Genomic DNA, 16,078 nt, shown 5'->3' with positions numbered 1-16,078 from the left:
CAGTCCTTCAAATGAATATTCAGGACAGATTTCCTTTACAATTGACTGGTTTGATCTCCTTGCAACCAAAGGACTCTGAAGAGTCTTCTCCAACACCACCGTTCCAAAGCATCAATTCTTTGGCACTCATGGTTTTTTATAGTCCAACTCTCATAACCATACATGACTACTGGAAAAACCATAGCTTTGAGTTGGCAGACCTTTGTTGGCAAAGTAACGTCTCTGCTTTTTAATATGCCTTCTACGTTTGTCACAGCTTTTTTCCCAAGGAACAAGCATCTTTTAATTTCATGGCTGCAGTCACCATCTGCAGTGATTCTGGAGCCCCAGAAAATAAAGTCTGTCACTGTTTCCATTATTTCCCCATCTATTTGCCTTGAAATGATGGGACCAGGTGCCATGATCTTCGTTTTCTGAATGTTGAGTTTTAAGCCAACTTTTTCACTCTCCTCTTTGACTTTATTCAAGAGGCTCTTTAGTTCCTCTTCGCTTTCTGCCATAAGGGTGGTGTCATCTGCATATATGAGGTTATTGATATTTTCCCAGCAATCTTGATTTCAGCCTGTGCTTCATCCAGTCCGGCATTTTGCATGGTGTACTCTGCATAGATGTTAAATAAACAGGGTGACAATATACAGCCTTGATGTACTCCTTTTCCTATTTGGAACCAGTCTGTTGTTCCATGTCCAGTTCTAACTTGCTTCTTGACCTGCATACAGATTTCTCAGGAGGCAGGTCAGATGGTCTGGTATTCCCATCTCTTGAAGAATTTTCCACAGTTAAGAAGTAGATGTTTTTCTGAAACTCTCTTGCTTTTTCTATGATCCAATGGATGTTGACAATTTGATCTGTGGTTCCTCTTCACATACTGAGATGAGTGCAATTGTGCGGTAGTTTGAGCATTCTTTGGCATTGCCTTTCTTTGGGATTGGAATGAAAACTGACCTTTTCCAGTCCTGTGGCCACTGCTGAGTTTTCCAGATTTGCTGGCATATTGAGTGCAGCACTTTCACAGCATCATCTTTTAGGATTTGAAATAGCTCAACTGGAATTCCATCACCTCCACTAGCATTGTTTGTAGTGATGTTTCCTCAGGCCCACTTGACTTCTCATTCCAGGATGTCTGGGTCTAGGTGGGTGATCACACTATCATGATTATCTGGGTCAAGAAGATCTTTTTTGTACAGTTCTTCTGTGTATTCTTGCCACCTCTTCTTAGCCAAAACAGATTCAATATTGGTTTGTCCAACATAGACAGATATGTTCAGCAGGCAGAGAAATAAGAGTACATGCAAAGATTTGTACACACAAATGTTTATAGCAGCTTTATCTGTAATAGTCAAAGACAAGACAACTCAAATGTCCACTGACAGTGAATAGGACTTGTGGAAGAGATCTGGACTAGAATTATGGACTTACAAGTTATCAGGCTAAAAAGTATAGTTAAAAACATGAGAGAAGAGCTCAGTGAAAAACATGTATTGAGTAAGAAAAGAAATTGGCCCAAAATGGAATCCTAGGGAATAACCTTTTAGGGGTGTACTGGAAAGCCTACAAAGAAAACAGGAGAAAAAAAAAAAAAGGTCAAAAATCTGTAAACAGGGTGGAAGAGGACCAGAAGAACCTTTTTCCACGAAAGCTGAATAGTGGAAAATATCAGTTATAAACGTTCATGGTTATTTTTTCTAACTGGACAAAAGTTTATTTATATTGTTGAGTAAGAGTCTGTTTGCATTGCTCTGAGGTAAGAATGCTTGCCATTATTTGCTTTCTACAAGCCAACATCTACTTTTTTTTTTTCTTTTTTTAATTGGTAGAATATTGCTTTACAGTGCAGTGTTGGTTTCTGTCATACAACAACATGAATCAATCATAATTATATATATCCCCTCCCTCCTGAACCTTCCTCCTGTCCCCACAGCTCACTTCTCTAGATCATCACAGAGTGCCAGGCTGGGGTCCCGTTGTTATATAGCAAATTCCCTGATAGTTGTAAATATGTCAATACTACTTTCTCAGTTCGTCACACCCTCAACTTGCACCACTGTGTCCACAAGTCATTCACTACTAAGTTGATCAGTACCATTTTTCTAGATTCCATATATATGCATTAATATATAATGTTTTTCTGACTTCTTTCACTCTGTATATGAGGCTTTAGGTTCATCTACTTCACTACAACTGACTCAAATTAATTCATTTTTATGGCTGAGTAATATTCTAGTGTTTATACATATTCTTTTTTATTACATCTTCTTTTTTAATAATTAAATTTATTTAGTTTTAATTGAGGGATAATTGCTCTACAATATTGTTTTGGTTTCTGCCAAACATCAACATGAATTAGCCGTAGGTATACCTATGTCCCCTCTCTCTTGAACCTCCTTCCCACCTCCCTCCCTATCCCACCCCTCTAGGTTATTACAGAGACCCAGTTTGAGTTCCCTGAGTCACACAGCAAATCCCATTGGATCTCTGTTTTACATATGGTAATATATATGTTTTGTGTTACTCTCTCCATACATCCCATCCTCTCCTTCCTCCCCACCCCACTGCCCTATGTCTATAAGTCTGTTCTCTTATGTCCTATCTGCATTGCTACCCTGCAAATAGGTTCAACCGCACCATCTTTCTAGAGTCCATATGTATGCGTTAATATATGACATTTGTTTTTCTGACCTAGTTCACTTTGTATAACAGGCTCTACGTTCATCCACCTCATTAGAACTGACTCAAATGTGTTCCTTTTTATGGCTGAGTAATATTCCATTGTATATATATACCACAGCTTCCTTCTGTCAGTGGACACCTAGGCTGCTTCCATGTCCTAGCTATTATAAATATTGCTGCAATGAACATTGGGGTACATGTGTCTTTTAGAATTGTGATTTTCTCAGGGACTATGCCCAGGAATGGGATTGCTAGGTCATACTGTAGATTTATTCCTATTTTTTTTAAGGAATCTCCATACTGTTTTCCATAATGGTTGTGTCAGTTTACATTCCCACCAACAGTGCAGGAGGGTTCCCTTTTCTCCACATCCTCTCCAGCATTTATTGTTTGTAGATTTTTTGGTGATAGCCATTCTGACTGGTATGAGGTGATACCTCATTGTCATTTTGATTTGTATTTCTGTAATAATGAGCAATGTTGAGCATCTTTTTATGCAATATCTACTTTTACAGAATTGCAAAATATATTAATCAGTAATAAATGGATAATCAAAGGAACATACCCCTAGAAAATCATATACTCCTTGATGGGGTGAGTAAAAGGACACCTAGTAATCCCTTTTGACTGTTTCTAAGTTTCAGATAATTTTTCATGACATCAGTAGTGCAACATAAAGTTGTTGTGTAATGATGGAATACTAAAAGAAAAATTTCCTCCTAAGTACGTGATAATTGATTTTCTATAACATGTTTGTCTTCATCCATCATTAAGCAATGAACCATGTACTTACTGTCTTGTGATTTTCCTTTTATTACTGCTTGAAACTTTTGAACCATCTGTTAACTATTTTGCACATTAATCTTTCTCCAATAATTGATTGCAGGTTTCTTTGACTACTTTGTATTCACTATTTTACTTAGCATGGTGGCTTACATACAATAAGAATTCAATTAGTTGATGTAATGTGATGTATTGTTGGAACTAAGCTAGCCACTTAAAATATTGGTTAATTTCCTGGATCAGGCCATAGACATTAAGTTGCTGCACCTTTTTTGTTTAATTTGTTGTGATAATGATGCATCATTTAGTAATGGTACATTTTTTATTCTTTTATTCTATTAGTGGTGATTTACTCAGAATAGAAGGGAAAATCCTTCATTCAATTTTAGATGAAGTTGTTTACAAACTTTTATCAACTCCTAGTCCAGTCATAAGAGGTACTGCTACAAAGCTACTACTGTTGATGGCTGAATCCCATCAGGAAATCTTGATTTTACTGAGACTAAGTGCCTGCTATAAAGGTAATACATTCTTTCTTTTCTTGAGATTTTTAAAAAGAACATTTTTATTGATGGTATATGGAAAACAAAATACCTGTGTTGTGAAAAAGTCATTAACTAAAGTGTACAGATAAAAACTCTGTCACAACAGGTAACAATTCAGGGGAAAAACTATATAATCCAGCCATCTTCATATCTCAACAGATGGCATATGATACTTTATTGATGAGATTACAATAATTTGCTCCCTTCGTCACAAAAGATTGTGTGTTGAATATGCCATATATGTAATAACATAATGACCAAAAAGATCAGTGATCTTCCCTAATTTTATTGAGAAAATAGAGCTTTGCTTGAGAGCTTGACAGCCTTTTAATCTTTACATCATTTAATAATTACTCTTTACCTCCTATACTGCCTTTCCTCAAAGACAAAAAAATCCCTATCACCCCCAAAATCATGTGAATAAAAATTCAGAAACTTGAGAAGGAAAGGGTTCAGTGTATTACCGTTACCTTATGATAGCTTTTCTTTAATTGAGCATTTACTATATGTCAGATACTATTCTGCATACCTTATGTGTATTAGAATATTTAATCTTCATAACAACCCTGTGAGATGTTTGCTATCCTCATTATATAGCAGTGGAAACAAAAGTGTGAAACATGTAGGTAGTTTATCCAAAATCACTCAGTTTGTTTTTTTTTTTCCCAACTGCTAAGCAAAGTTTAATGTGAGTTTTTATTTCTTTGTTAGGCAGTCATGAATTTATTACACTATATTTTCTTATTCAGTATGGTCAAGAGATAGGTTTCTAGTTCATTAAGTATCTTGTACTATATATTAATAATAATAATTTATCTTATATATTGGAGAAGGAAATGGCAACCCACTCCAGTATTCTTGCCTGGAGAATCCCTTGGACAGAGGAGCCTAGCCAGGCTATAGCCCATGGGCTCGCAAAGAGTTGGACAAGACTGAGCAACTAACTATATTGTATATAAAATTTCAAGAATTAGAATACAATGTGATATATTTAATGGACTTCCCAGGTAGTAGTGGTAAAGAATCCGCCTGCCAATGCAGGAGACACAAGAGACGCAAGTTCAGTCCTTGGTTGGGAACATCCCCTGGAGGAGGGCATGGCAATCCACTCAAGTATTGCTCCCTGGAAAATGCTATGGACAGAGGAGTCTAGCAGGCTACAGTCCATAGGGTTGCAAAGAGTCTGTCAGACATGACTGAAGTGACTTAATACACGCAGACGTGAGTGACTTAGCTTACTTGAGTCATTACTGTGAACTTTGTGGGAGAGAAGTGCCAGTAATAAAACTCTCTAGATGATACTATGCTAGATACATATTATTTCTGTAATTTTATTTCTTCTGTAGAAATGTGAATGCCCAACAGAGTTCATTATAAAGGAATTCTATCTTAATCTGTCTCCCTTTCTTTTCTCAACAGTAGAACTTACTCAGTTTCCTCAAGATATTTTACAGTTATTAATACTGCTGAGAACTTGAGTCTTAAAGTAGAAGACATGGAAAGACCCATATATTGCTATGCTGTGCTTAGATACTCAGTTGTGTCCAACTGTTTGCAACCCCCTGGACTGTAGCCCGCCAGGCTCCTCTGTTCATGGGTATTCTCCAGGCAAGAATACTGGAGTGAGTTGCCATTTCCTCCAGGGGATCTTCCCAATCTAGGGATCTCAGGTCTCCTGCATTGCAGGCAGATTCTTTAGCATCTGAGCCCCCAAGGAAGCTCAGTTGTACACTCCAAGCCCATTCTCTTGCTTATGTGTATTGCACACATACATAATAATAATCATTCCTCCATGCCTTAGAAATGGGCTTCCCTGGTGGCTCAGAGGTTAAAGCATCTGCCTGGAATGCTGGAGACCCGGCTTCGATCCCTGGGTCGGGAAGATCCCCTGGAGAAGGAAATGGCAACCCACTCCAGTACTCTTGCCTAGAGAATCCCATGGAGGGAGGAGCCTGGTAGGCTACACTCCATGGGGTTGCAAAGAGTTGGACACGACTGAGCAACTTCACACGACTTCACACACTCACATGCCTTAGAAATAGTACTTATTTTGTAACTTACATTACTACTCAGTTTTAATTTGGGATGGAAGTATTTTAATGTTATAACACTTCTATAATAAATGCTCAGGAGCCTATTAATTAACCCCATATCACATACATTGTTGATATTTTTATTTAATAATAACTTCTTTTAATTAATAGTAACTAATAGCCTGTTTCAGTACTTCCACAGGATAGGCATTTACTCAGTATATATTCAATATCTTTAAAATATTCTCATGTAAGGTATTTATGTTGGAACAGGAAAAAAATATATATATAACTCTACCCTTTGACTTAGCATAATGACTCTACTCTCCCTGTTTTTTCTAATCAAAGAGATTGACTAAGCAGATTTTGCATCAGATCTCACAAGTGAATACCTCAGAACTCTTAGGACAGTGGAAAATCTTAAAGACCTCTATCTAGAAGTTTTTAAAAAAAGGAAAAAGAAAAATCATGTGATTAATCTTGTTATTTTCATTTGTTTCTAAACTAGACATTTTAACCTCAAATTAATTCTGATAAGATAATAAAATCATATTTTATTATTAATAGCTATGCTTTTGTTATTCCATTTCAGGACTTAGAAGTCTGCTAAATAAACAAGAACCTGGGACAGAGTTTAGTCAAGAACTTAGACAGCTCATTGGTCTTTTAAGCCCTAAGGCCTATCAGGAAGTAGAAGACCAGGTATTGAATTATAAAAATAATTTGCATGATATTTACTAAAATTTCAGTAAACACTTTAGTTTGAAAATACTGGCTAGTAGTAGTCTCCTGAATCTTGTATTTGCTTTGTCTCCCTCTTCCTTTACTTATTCTCCCCTAAAATCCAGAGCAGCTATAGTTTGATGAGAGAAGTTGTTTTATGGTTTAAATTTTTAACTCTAGAGCCTTTTTTAAAAATCTATACATAGTCCTTTGTATCCTTGTATCTTTGAATAAGTGAAGCTAAGCATCAGAAGTGAAGCAAAGATGTTAAAGCATTAAATAAGCAAAATTGTGAAATCCTTGTAATGAGAATGGAAGTGATATTAATCAGGGAGAATTTGAAGCTGACCAGACTGCATCTTGAATACATTTTAGATATTGCCTAACTGAGCCTCCTTTGCGAGATGAGGTTTAATATTCTTAGGCTGTTCCTGTCCTGGGTTTATACAAATGTTGCCTTCTGCTCAACTTATTAAAGATGGAGATTAATACTTGCCCAGGCTGATATTTTAAGAAGTAAAATTCTAAAAACAACTTGCCTAGGGATGTCTTTAAATTAATTCTGGCCTTTAATTTCAGAAACAACATAAAGCAGCTTGCTTGATTCAAGCTTATTGGAAGGGTTTCCAGACTAGAAAGAGATTGAAGAAGCTTCCATCTGCTGTGATTACTTTGCAGAGGAGTTTCAGGTAAAAAATTTGGGTGAGAGGATTGAGGATCTGAGAGGGCTGCTGCAGCTGCTGCTAAACCGCTTCAGTCGTGTCCGACTCTGTGCGACCCCATAGACGGCAGCCCACCAGGCTCCCCCATCCCTGGGATTCTCCAGGCAAGAACACTGGAGTGGGTTGCCATTTCCTTCTCCAATGCATGAAAGTGAAAAGTGAAAGGGAAGTTGCTCAGTCGTGTCCAACTCTTCGCGACCCCATGGACTGCAGCCCACCAGGCTCCTCCGTCCATGAGATTTTCCAGGCAAGAGTACTGGAGTAGGGTGCTCTTGCCTTCTCCCTGAGAGGGCTAGATATATCTTACTAGAGTATAGCTGAAAACTTAAAAGAGAAAACTTAAAGAGTTCTTTTTTTTCTTTTTCAATATTCTAGTGTATTTCTTTCATTCTTGCTTCATACATTTGTGAGTGCCAGCACTTCATTAACCTTATTATACTTTCAAAAGCAGAGGACATAACATAAAACAGGAATCTAATGTAACAAATACATAATCCTATTCACTTAAGACTTTTGTGAGCCAGGTCTACAGAGGGAGCCAATAATGGTCAATATCTCATTAAACCCTTAAAACCAAAAGTTGCCATAATTGTTCAAATGTAATTATGGTAAAAATATGTATGAATATTAAAAAGCTTAAGTATGTTAACCTGATTTTCCTCAGTAAATATTGTCATGGAGAGATTTGGCCATTGACATATGACATAGTTTGTCATTTATCTCTATTTCAAGTAGACTAAAAATGAAATAATGAAGACGTGGCCCAGTTTTTACATGACTACATCTAGATTCTTAGAGGCAATAGAAAGAACATACACACATGCCACACACATAGGAGTTAGCTTCTAGGTCATTGTTGATAAATTGGAGCCATCTCAGAGATGATTTCATATAACCTAACTTAAAGCTAAATTTTAGTTCACTGAAGTGTCACTTGCGTATTCCAGAAGTCAATGTTTTTTTAAGAAAACTGAAACTATTTTAATAACTGCAGCTGTGTTTCTCAGTTACAAACATGTTTTAAAATAGTGAACTAAAATAGGCTGCATGAAGAATCACCTGTGAGATGGCCCTGCTTTCATTAATGACGTTAGGAGCTAAGTTGTTTGTATCTGTGTTTTCTTTCAGTTGCCTCTAAGAACCTGTGTGGATTAGTGGTAGGTATTGAAGCCACTCTGGCTGTGTCCCTTAATGGACATTCATTTCATTGGTAAAAGTTTCCTTCAGAGAAGACTTAAAAAGTTAACTAATATCATTGGGCATGAATTTCGTTGGTAGCAAAAAAGCCACCAAGGGAATTTTTAAACATGTAATTTTTAAAACATGTTTCAAGTGCCTAATATATTCCAGAGCCTATCCTAGGTATTGGGAGAGTTAAACAGACTTGAGTTTGTATCCCTCCTTAGCAACTTATGGGCTGAATGATCTTGGACAAGTTTCCCTACCTCCCTTAGCCTCAAATTTCCCATTTATAAGGTGAGATAATTGTCTGTGTAACTCACAAGATTAAAATAATATAAATTTTTTTAGCATGTTACTGGGCACTGAGAATGTGGTAGGGAGGGAAATGCACATTTTTTGCCATTGAAGATTTACATATCTAATTAGGCAGACAGATCTATTAAATAAATAGTATGCATAAGAGGCAAGTATAATCCATTCAGGCATTGCTCAAAGTTTATTGTGTATCTTACCTGCTGTTTCTTTAAAAATATTAATTATTTCTTTGGTGAAATAAATTTGGGAAATGATGGATATTTTGAGAGTCACAATATATTGTTTACAAGATCCTGAGATGTTCTAGCTTTACCTTTGTAGTGAACTCAGGTAGAATAGTTACCACTCATGAATTCTACCTACTATCATTTTCAGCTGTACATAATCTTACAGTTAAAGGTGCCCCTGTGCCATGGATTCAGACTTTTACTGTTTAGTCTTACAGTAGTTGCCAAATTTGCGTGTCTATTTTCCTTTGCAATATTAAAAAATCTCTATTTACAAGTATCCTAGAATTACAGATTTTGTCCACTTAGAAGTGTATCTATGGAATCTAATTAATAGTCCACTGTTTAAACTAGAAATTCCATTTCCTTATGTAGCAACACCAGAGTGGTTATAAATATATCCCTTAAAAGGCATTTTCCATGAGGCCAAAATTACTTAAATCTTACATTATAATGAGTTTTTAATTTTTTAATCTCCAGTTTGCTCCAGGCTTGTACACCTTTCCTCTTCTATTAGTTGCAACAGTTTATGCAAATTTCTTTTACTTCCTTTGTAGCTGGGCTTTCTGCAAAGGTTATTTCTGTCTCTTTGTGGTTAGGTCATTATCTCAGAGTAATTTCCCTCTCCCTTGTTATTTTGGGGGAGGGACTACCCACCACTCATAATCATGGACCTAGATTCATCAGAGCTTCGGATTAAACGAGGTATTCTGTTATAGTCACACTCTTTTTAAAGCACTTTCGTGGGGCTTTCTTTTTTATTTAATCATTTTTCATGGTCAGAAACTTCATTTTCTGTTAAAATTTTGTTTTCTGCCCTTTTCCTCAGCAAGGTTTTCTGAAGCAGCTAACAGCCGTCTCAGTTACCCTCAGGAAAGCTCACAATTTGCCTACCTCTAATATGGTGCTGGTATTTAAGTTATCTTATTTGTTTTACTTGTAGGGGAAGAAAACAATTTTTTCCCCTCTATCTATTTTAGGTTCATTGGTTGGGGTCATGAAGACTATACTGACAGAAACAAAAACAGATTAACAAAAGAAAAACAATTTCTTAACTTGTGAAGCACACACAACATGGAAGAAACCTGACATGATGCATAACTTACAAGGGGTGGTTAGAATTTGGGTTTATATAGTTCTTGCTTTCTGAGATGGCCCACACTCTGTCCGTGGAATGTGTTTCTCCCAGGGTTGTTGTAGCCTTTTGAGACAGACCGCATTCTGTCTATGTAATATGTATCTCTCTAAATAAATCCACTTCTTACCTAAAAAAAAGAAAAGAACTTGGGCTTAATTTTATATATATAATATATATTATATATATATAATATATATTATATATATATAATATATATATTATTCTTTATTATATATAAAGAATAATTTATAGAGAAGTGACAGGTGAAAAGAAAAGGGTTTTAGGCTTCTAAGGACAGTGAACTGTGGGAAGGTAAGTATATTGGGGAAAGTAAATATGTTGGGGAACTAACTAATGAAAGATATGTGTAATTTGTGCAGGTCTGTCTTAGCCTAACTTTCCATCTTCATGGCCAAACCTTGGGAGGAAAAGTTTGTGACAGTCATTTCTCAGATGTTTCTGCTTTTAGTCAGTTAAGAGACACTCTGGGAAGACTTCTTTCTATGCTTCATCATTCTCTCTTGCCTCCAGCTCAAAACAGTCTTTATGCCAAAGTGGCATATTCTACTACCTTTCAACTTCCCCTTGAAACTGATCTCAAAGGCATTAACTGTATCTCTTTGTTTGCCTTAGGGACAGTGATTATAGGCAGCAGTCACTCAGATAAATGTTAGTTGAGTTAAATGAGCAAAATCCATTAAGTACTTCTTTGAAATATTTATTTTAAAAACTTTTTTGCTCTCTGTATTTATATGATTACTAGCGAGGTTAAGCCTTTTTTGATATACTTCTTGAGTAGATATATGATTATGGAAATTATGTGTACTTAATGTTACCGTCATAGATCTAAACGAACTAAGATGTTAATGAAGCTAAGCAGACAGAAGGAAGAAGAGGACCACAGATTACAGCTGCAAATTCAAAGGCAGAGAGCCATGAGACTTTCCCGAGAAATACGGCTGAATATGCTTGAAATGGTTCATCCAGGTGTGTGGCATTATCGGTTTATAAGCATAAGATCGATAGGGTAGTTTTGATAAACCAAATTTCCTAGCTACCTGATGAGTTAATTTTTAAATGTGAACCTTTACCCCTGTTTCAACTTTTTCAGATCTTAATAAATCTCTTCAGTCAAAAAAAATTCTTATTTTTTTCTGATTAGACTTACTAGTTGATGATGAGCAATTTCTCCACTAATTCTTCTTAATTTTCAGATAAATCAGTGAAACATAAAATTTTATGCTTAAAGATAGATGTCTTTGACATAAAGAAAGAACCGCTTGAACTTAAGTAAGGTATTATAATATTGCTACATTGAAACATTCTGCCCTCAGAACTTAACTCATGATTCAGTACAAACCTGGTGACACCTTCTTGCCATCTTTGACACACAAAGCTGAAATTAATATTAAAGTGTAGCCTGGAAAATCTGAGTCATTTCAAGATTGCTTTTTTAGTCTTCTTCCCCTTCCTACTACTTATTCCCAGTATCCCTCAGTAGCCTCTTACTTTTCTTCCTTTCCCTTAAATATAGATCTTTCCCAGGGTTCCTTCTTTACCCTTTTATTCTCATATTGCTCTTCCTGGGGTATCCCATTCATAACTGTAGCTTCAATTACCAAATGAGTGCTTAGCATTCTTAAGTCTTGTCTGCATCCTCACCCTTTTTCCTAAGATCTAGACCAGCCCTACCCAACAGAACTTTCTACAAAATGAAATGTTCTTTGTCTGCACTGTTCAGTACAGTGCCAATGGTTAGAGATAGCTGTTGACTTGAAATGTGGCCAGTGCACTTGAGGGCCTTAAATTTTATTTTATTGTCTTTAAGTAGCCATTTGTGTCTAGTGCTTACTACATTGGACAGCATAGCTCTGTAGCCAGGTGCTTATTGATTAGCTTTGCTTAGATAGCCACAACCATCCCCAAAGCTAGTCATTATCTGCCCCCACAGATTTCCACTTCCTGTATTCCTAATCTCTCAGGTAATTGCACCAGCAGTCTACTCAATGTCCCATCTACGAGACATCCTGGAATTTTTTCCCCTCCCTCCGCATGTAGTTCACCACTAAATCCTATGAATTTTGGCACTATCTCTCAAATATATCCTTTTTAATTTTTAAAATTAAAATTTTTTTAAATTTTAAATTTTTAAATTTAAAAATTAAATTAGCTACTGTGAACCCTAGGATATATGCTGACCAATTGCTAGAAACTAAAAAATTATCTGTAGAACCAAGTGAGTGACTAAAGAGAAATTTAGACCCCATATAGAGTAGGTAATGTATATGCACAATGTGCCCTTTCCTTTTGGTGGTACTGAATGACTTTCTATTTACTTATGATTCTTTTTTTCTAAATATTCTTGCTATTGGATTTTTAGTCCTTTCTCATTCCTAAGACTCAAAATAATTATGTGAGTCTTTTTTCTAAAGATACGTAAACTGAGAAGGCTTTTGGAGCTCTTGTAAAATAATAGAATTGGGAAAATCGTATTGAAAATAATTAAAGGACTACAAGATTGTTACTTTGATTGTCCTGATTCTAGAGTTTGAGAAAGCATAGAAGTGAGTATGTTATAATAGTGTCTGTCATCTTTTTAGGTCAGGTGGAAAAACATAATCGGGAAATAGAAGAGAAATCAGCATTGATTATCCAGAAACATTGGAAAGGGTACAGGGAAAGGAAAAATTTTCGCCAACAGAGGCCATCTCTTATGGAATATAAAGCGGCTGTCATACTTCAGAGAGCAGTAAGTCTGATGTAGTAAAAAGAGTACTGGATTAGTAGGCAGAGACATGGGTTCAAACCTGACTTTTGCTGTTTACCTGCTGTAAAGTCTTGGTTAAGTCTTTTAACTTAGCTTTTTCTAAGCCTTTGTTTCTTCCTCTGTCAGAACCTCCTTAGGGCCAAAATGACTTAGATATTCAGTCCTTATTACTTTGATAGAACCTTGTGCATCATTTACCAAAATGCAGTGTTGTTATTAATTTTTTTTGTTTTTACTTGAACTATGAGCATCTCAAGGTTAAATCACTAAGTCTTATTTATTGTCAACCTCTCGCATGTGCTTGATACATGAATGAATGTCTACCCTGTGTTTTTCACTCAGTTATGTGGATCAGATGACCTAATTTATGGGAAAGTATTTCGTCAGTTGTAAAGTCCTCTTTAAGTGCAGCATGTCATATTGGATGTTTTCAATGCATAGATAATATATTAGTTATAATAAGATCATTATAATTCTTGAATTATAGAATGGTGTTCTTCAGTGATTTTCCTGGGGTTTATATGGAGCATAGTAATATTTTATAGCACAACTCTGTCTATTTCACTTAATATCTAGTTTTCCTAATATATAGTTATTTACTTACACATGGTTAACGTTCATATTAGGATTTCAGTCATATAGCATTTAGATTTATAATCCCTATTATAAAATTTTAGGTCAGTTTCAGTTTTTCACAGAGATTTTGAACAGTCTCTGTTGATTTCTCTGATTAAGCTTTTACAAGTCTTTTTCAAACCGTTGGAAAAACAGAGTGGTACTCTGTTCTGGGAGAGATAGTCTGCTGCCTTCATCTTTCTCATTCAGGCCAAGTCTGCAACAGATGGTCCTGTTCTGTCACTGAATCACATCCATGCATGCTGTTTACCTTCTGCTAAGCAAGGCCATCTAAGGATTAGCCCATAGATACCAGTGTTAGCCCTGGAGGAGGGCATGGCAACCCACTCCAGTATTCTTGCTTGGAGAATCCCCATGGACAGAGGAACCTGGCAGGCTACAGTCCATGGGATCGCAAAGAGTTGGACACGACTTGAGCGACTAAGCATAGCACAGCACTAGTGTTAGAGACTGATGGTGAAAGGAGGAGCCTGTAGATCCTTTCTAATACCTTCACCACATGACCACCTCCTTTTTTTTTCCCCCTGTGCTGCTTGTCATATGGGCTCTTAGTTCCCTGACCAGGGATCAAACCCATTCCCACTGCAGTGGTGCAGTAGAAGTGCAGCATCTTAACCACTGGACTACCAGGGAAGTCCCAAATTTTTTATTTTGATTACATGTTGAAATGCTAATATTTTACATATATTGAGTTATGCTTATGTAACTCAGTACATGCAAAATACTAATTTAACCTCTTTTCACCTTTTACCCTGTGTAAACCGGCTAATTTCAAATTACACATCCTTACTCATGTAGACAGCTTAGGGTTTTCGGTAGTAGTATAGTATTGGAATTAAATTTGAAGAATTAGCTGCCTTTACCCTTTTAATGCTCCAGGATTTTCTTTTCTTGCTTTTACATCTCTTAAGAAGCTCAAAGGGGCCCCCCAAGAGCATCGGACTACTGGGCATCAATAGGGCCAAGCAGGGTCAGTGCTGGTGGTCAGTTAGCAGAACCCTGCCCTCCTTGGCTGGCTTTAGACTCCCAGGGGAGTCGCTGCGAGAGATGGCCAGAGACGCTTAACTGGTCCTCTGCAATTTGGTGCAAATGGCAGACAGCCTTTCTTTTGCAGAGCACTATGATCTGCTAAGCCTATAAACGTTCTCTTTTTATCCTTCAACATGGTGTCCTCAAAAGTTACCCTGTTAGTGCTCAGCCAGGAGCAGTCAGAAGGGGTTGAAGCATGGGTATGCAGGAGTATTGGCAGACCTGAGTTTTAAAATCTGGTTCCATTTTTACTGTTTGATGAATTTAAAGGTAGTAGTCCAGGCGGAGAAGGCAATAGCAACCCAGTCCAGTACTCTTGCCTGGAAAATCCCATGGACAGAGGAGCCTGGTGGGCTCCAGTCCATGGTGTCGTGAAGAGTCGGACACAACTGAGTGACTTCACTTTCACTTTTCACTTTCATGCGTTGGAGAAGGAAATGGCAACCCACTCCAGTGTTCTTGTCTGGAGAATCCTAGGGACGGGGGAGCCTGGTGGGCTGCCATTTATGGAGTCGCACAGAGTCGGACACAACTGAAGCGACTTAGCAGCAGCAGCAGACCAGGTGGATTTCCTGATCACCCGCACTGAGGTTTTGAAATGATATCTTACCTCCTGGAAGGGGGGTGTAGCATAGCTCAGGAAGACTGCCGTGGACATGTTGGTCAGTTGAATTCAGGAGGCCTATACTGGATGATCTCAGGCTGGGGCATTGTGCATGAGGAGACGCCTTGCTCAGAGGAGCCAGTCCATGACCTTCAACTGTGGGTTAATTTGAGGAGCTCACAGAATATAGTGGAGCCTTGATACCAGGAACTGAAAAGCAGTGAAATCCCTAAACCCAGTAAGGATAGTGTGGCCATTGCTGTCATTTCTGAAGAAGCCCTGGGAGTCAAGTCCAAGATTTACATCTACACACCAACCTTATATTTGGACTTCAAATTGGACAAAGGAGCAAAGCATTCCCAGCCTATTCCTAAAGGGTGGACAAGCTCCCTTTGTACCATATCTGGAAATGTGTATACTGTACCTGATAATATGCAACAAAAAACAGAACCTCATCACACAGCTGTGTTAGGGGAAGGTGACAGTGTCCAGGTGGAGAATAAAGATGCTGAGAGAAGCCACTCCATCCTAATTCTTGAGGCGCCATGAAGAGAACCAGTTGTTCAGCATGGAAAAGTGTACTTACCCTTAGAGAATCCAAAATGTGATGCTTTCTTGACTTGAAATTTTTGTAATCTTCTGTTTATTGTCAGTGAGGTGCTACTAATTTTCAAACATAACTTAGACCTTCATGAAAGGACACA

At 37.2% G+C, this 16,078-nt stretch overlaps 1 protein-coding gene across 1 annotated transcript in view; it reads left to right on the top strand.

Moving 5' to 3' along the window:
- The window catches only part of IQCB1 (IQ motif containing B1), a 40,681-nt gene that overhangs the window by 17,323 nt on the left and 7,280 nt on the right, over positions 1-16,078 (top strand). Inside the window, exons 8-12 of the mRNA XM_052642009.1 lie at positions 3,796-3,974; positions 6,624-6,733; positions 7,334-7,443; positions 11,183-11,325; positions 12,939-13,087. Of these exons, the coding sequence (XP_052497969.1) occupies positions 3,796-3,974; positions 6,624-6,733; positions 7,334-7,443; positions 11,183-11,325; positions 12,939-13,087 (691 nt within the window). The remainder of the gene's footprint in view (positions 1-3,795; positions 3,975-6,623; positions 6,734-7,333; positions 7,444-11,182; positions 11,326-12,938; positions 13,088-16,078) is intronic.

The sequence above is a fragment of the Budorcas taxicolor genome, chromosome 1, assembly GCF_023091745.1.
Source record: "Budorcas taxicolor isolate Tak-1 chromosome 1, Takin1.1, whole genome shotgun sequence".
Taxonomy (NCBI): domain Eukaryota; kingdom Metazoa; phylum Chordata; class Mammalia; order Artiodactyla; family Bovidae; genus Budorcas; species Budorcas taxicolor.
Note: the sequence above shows the minus strand (reverse complement) of the source record. Positions and strands in the feature narration are given on the sequence as shown.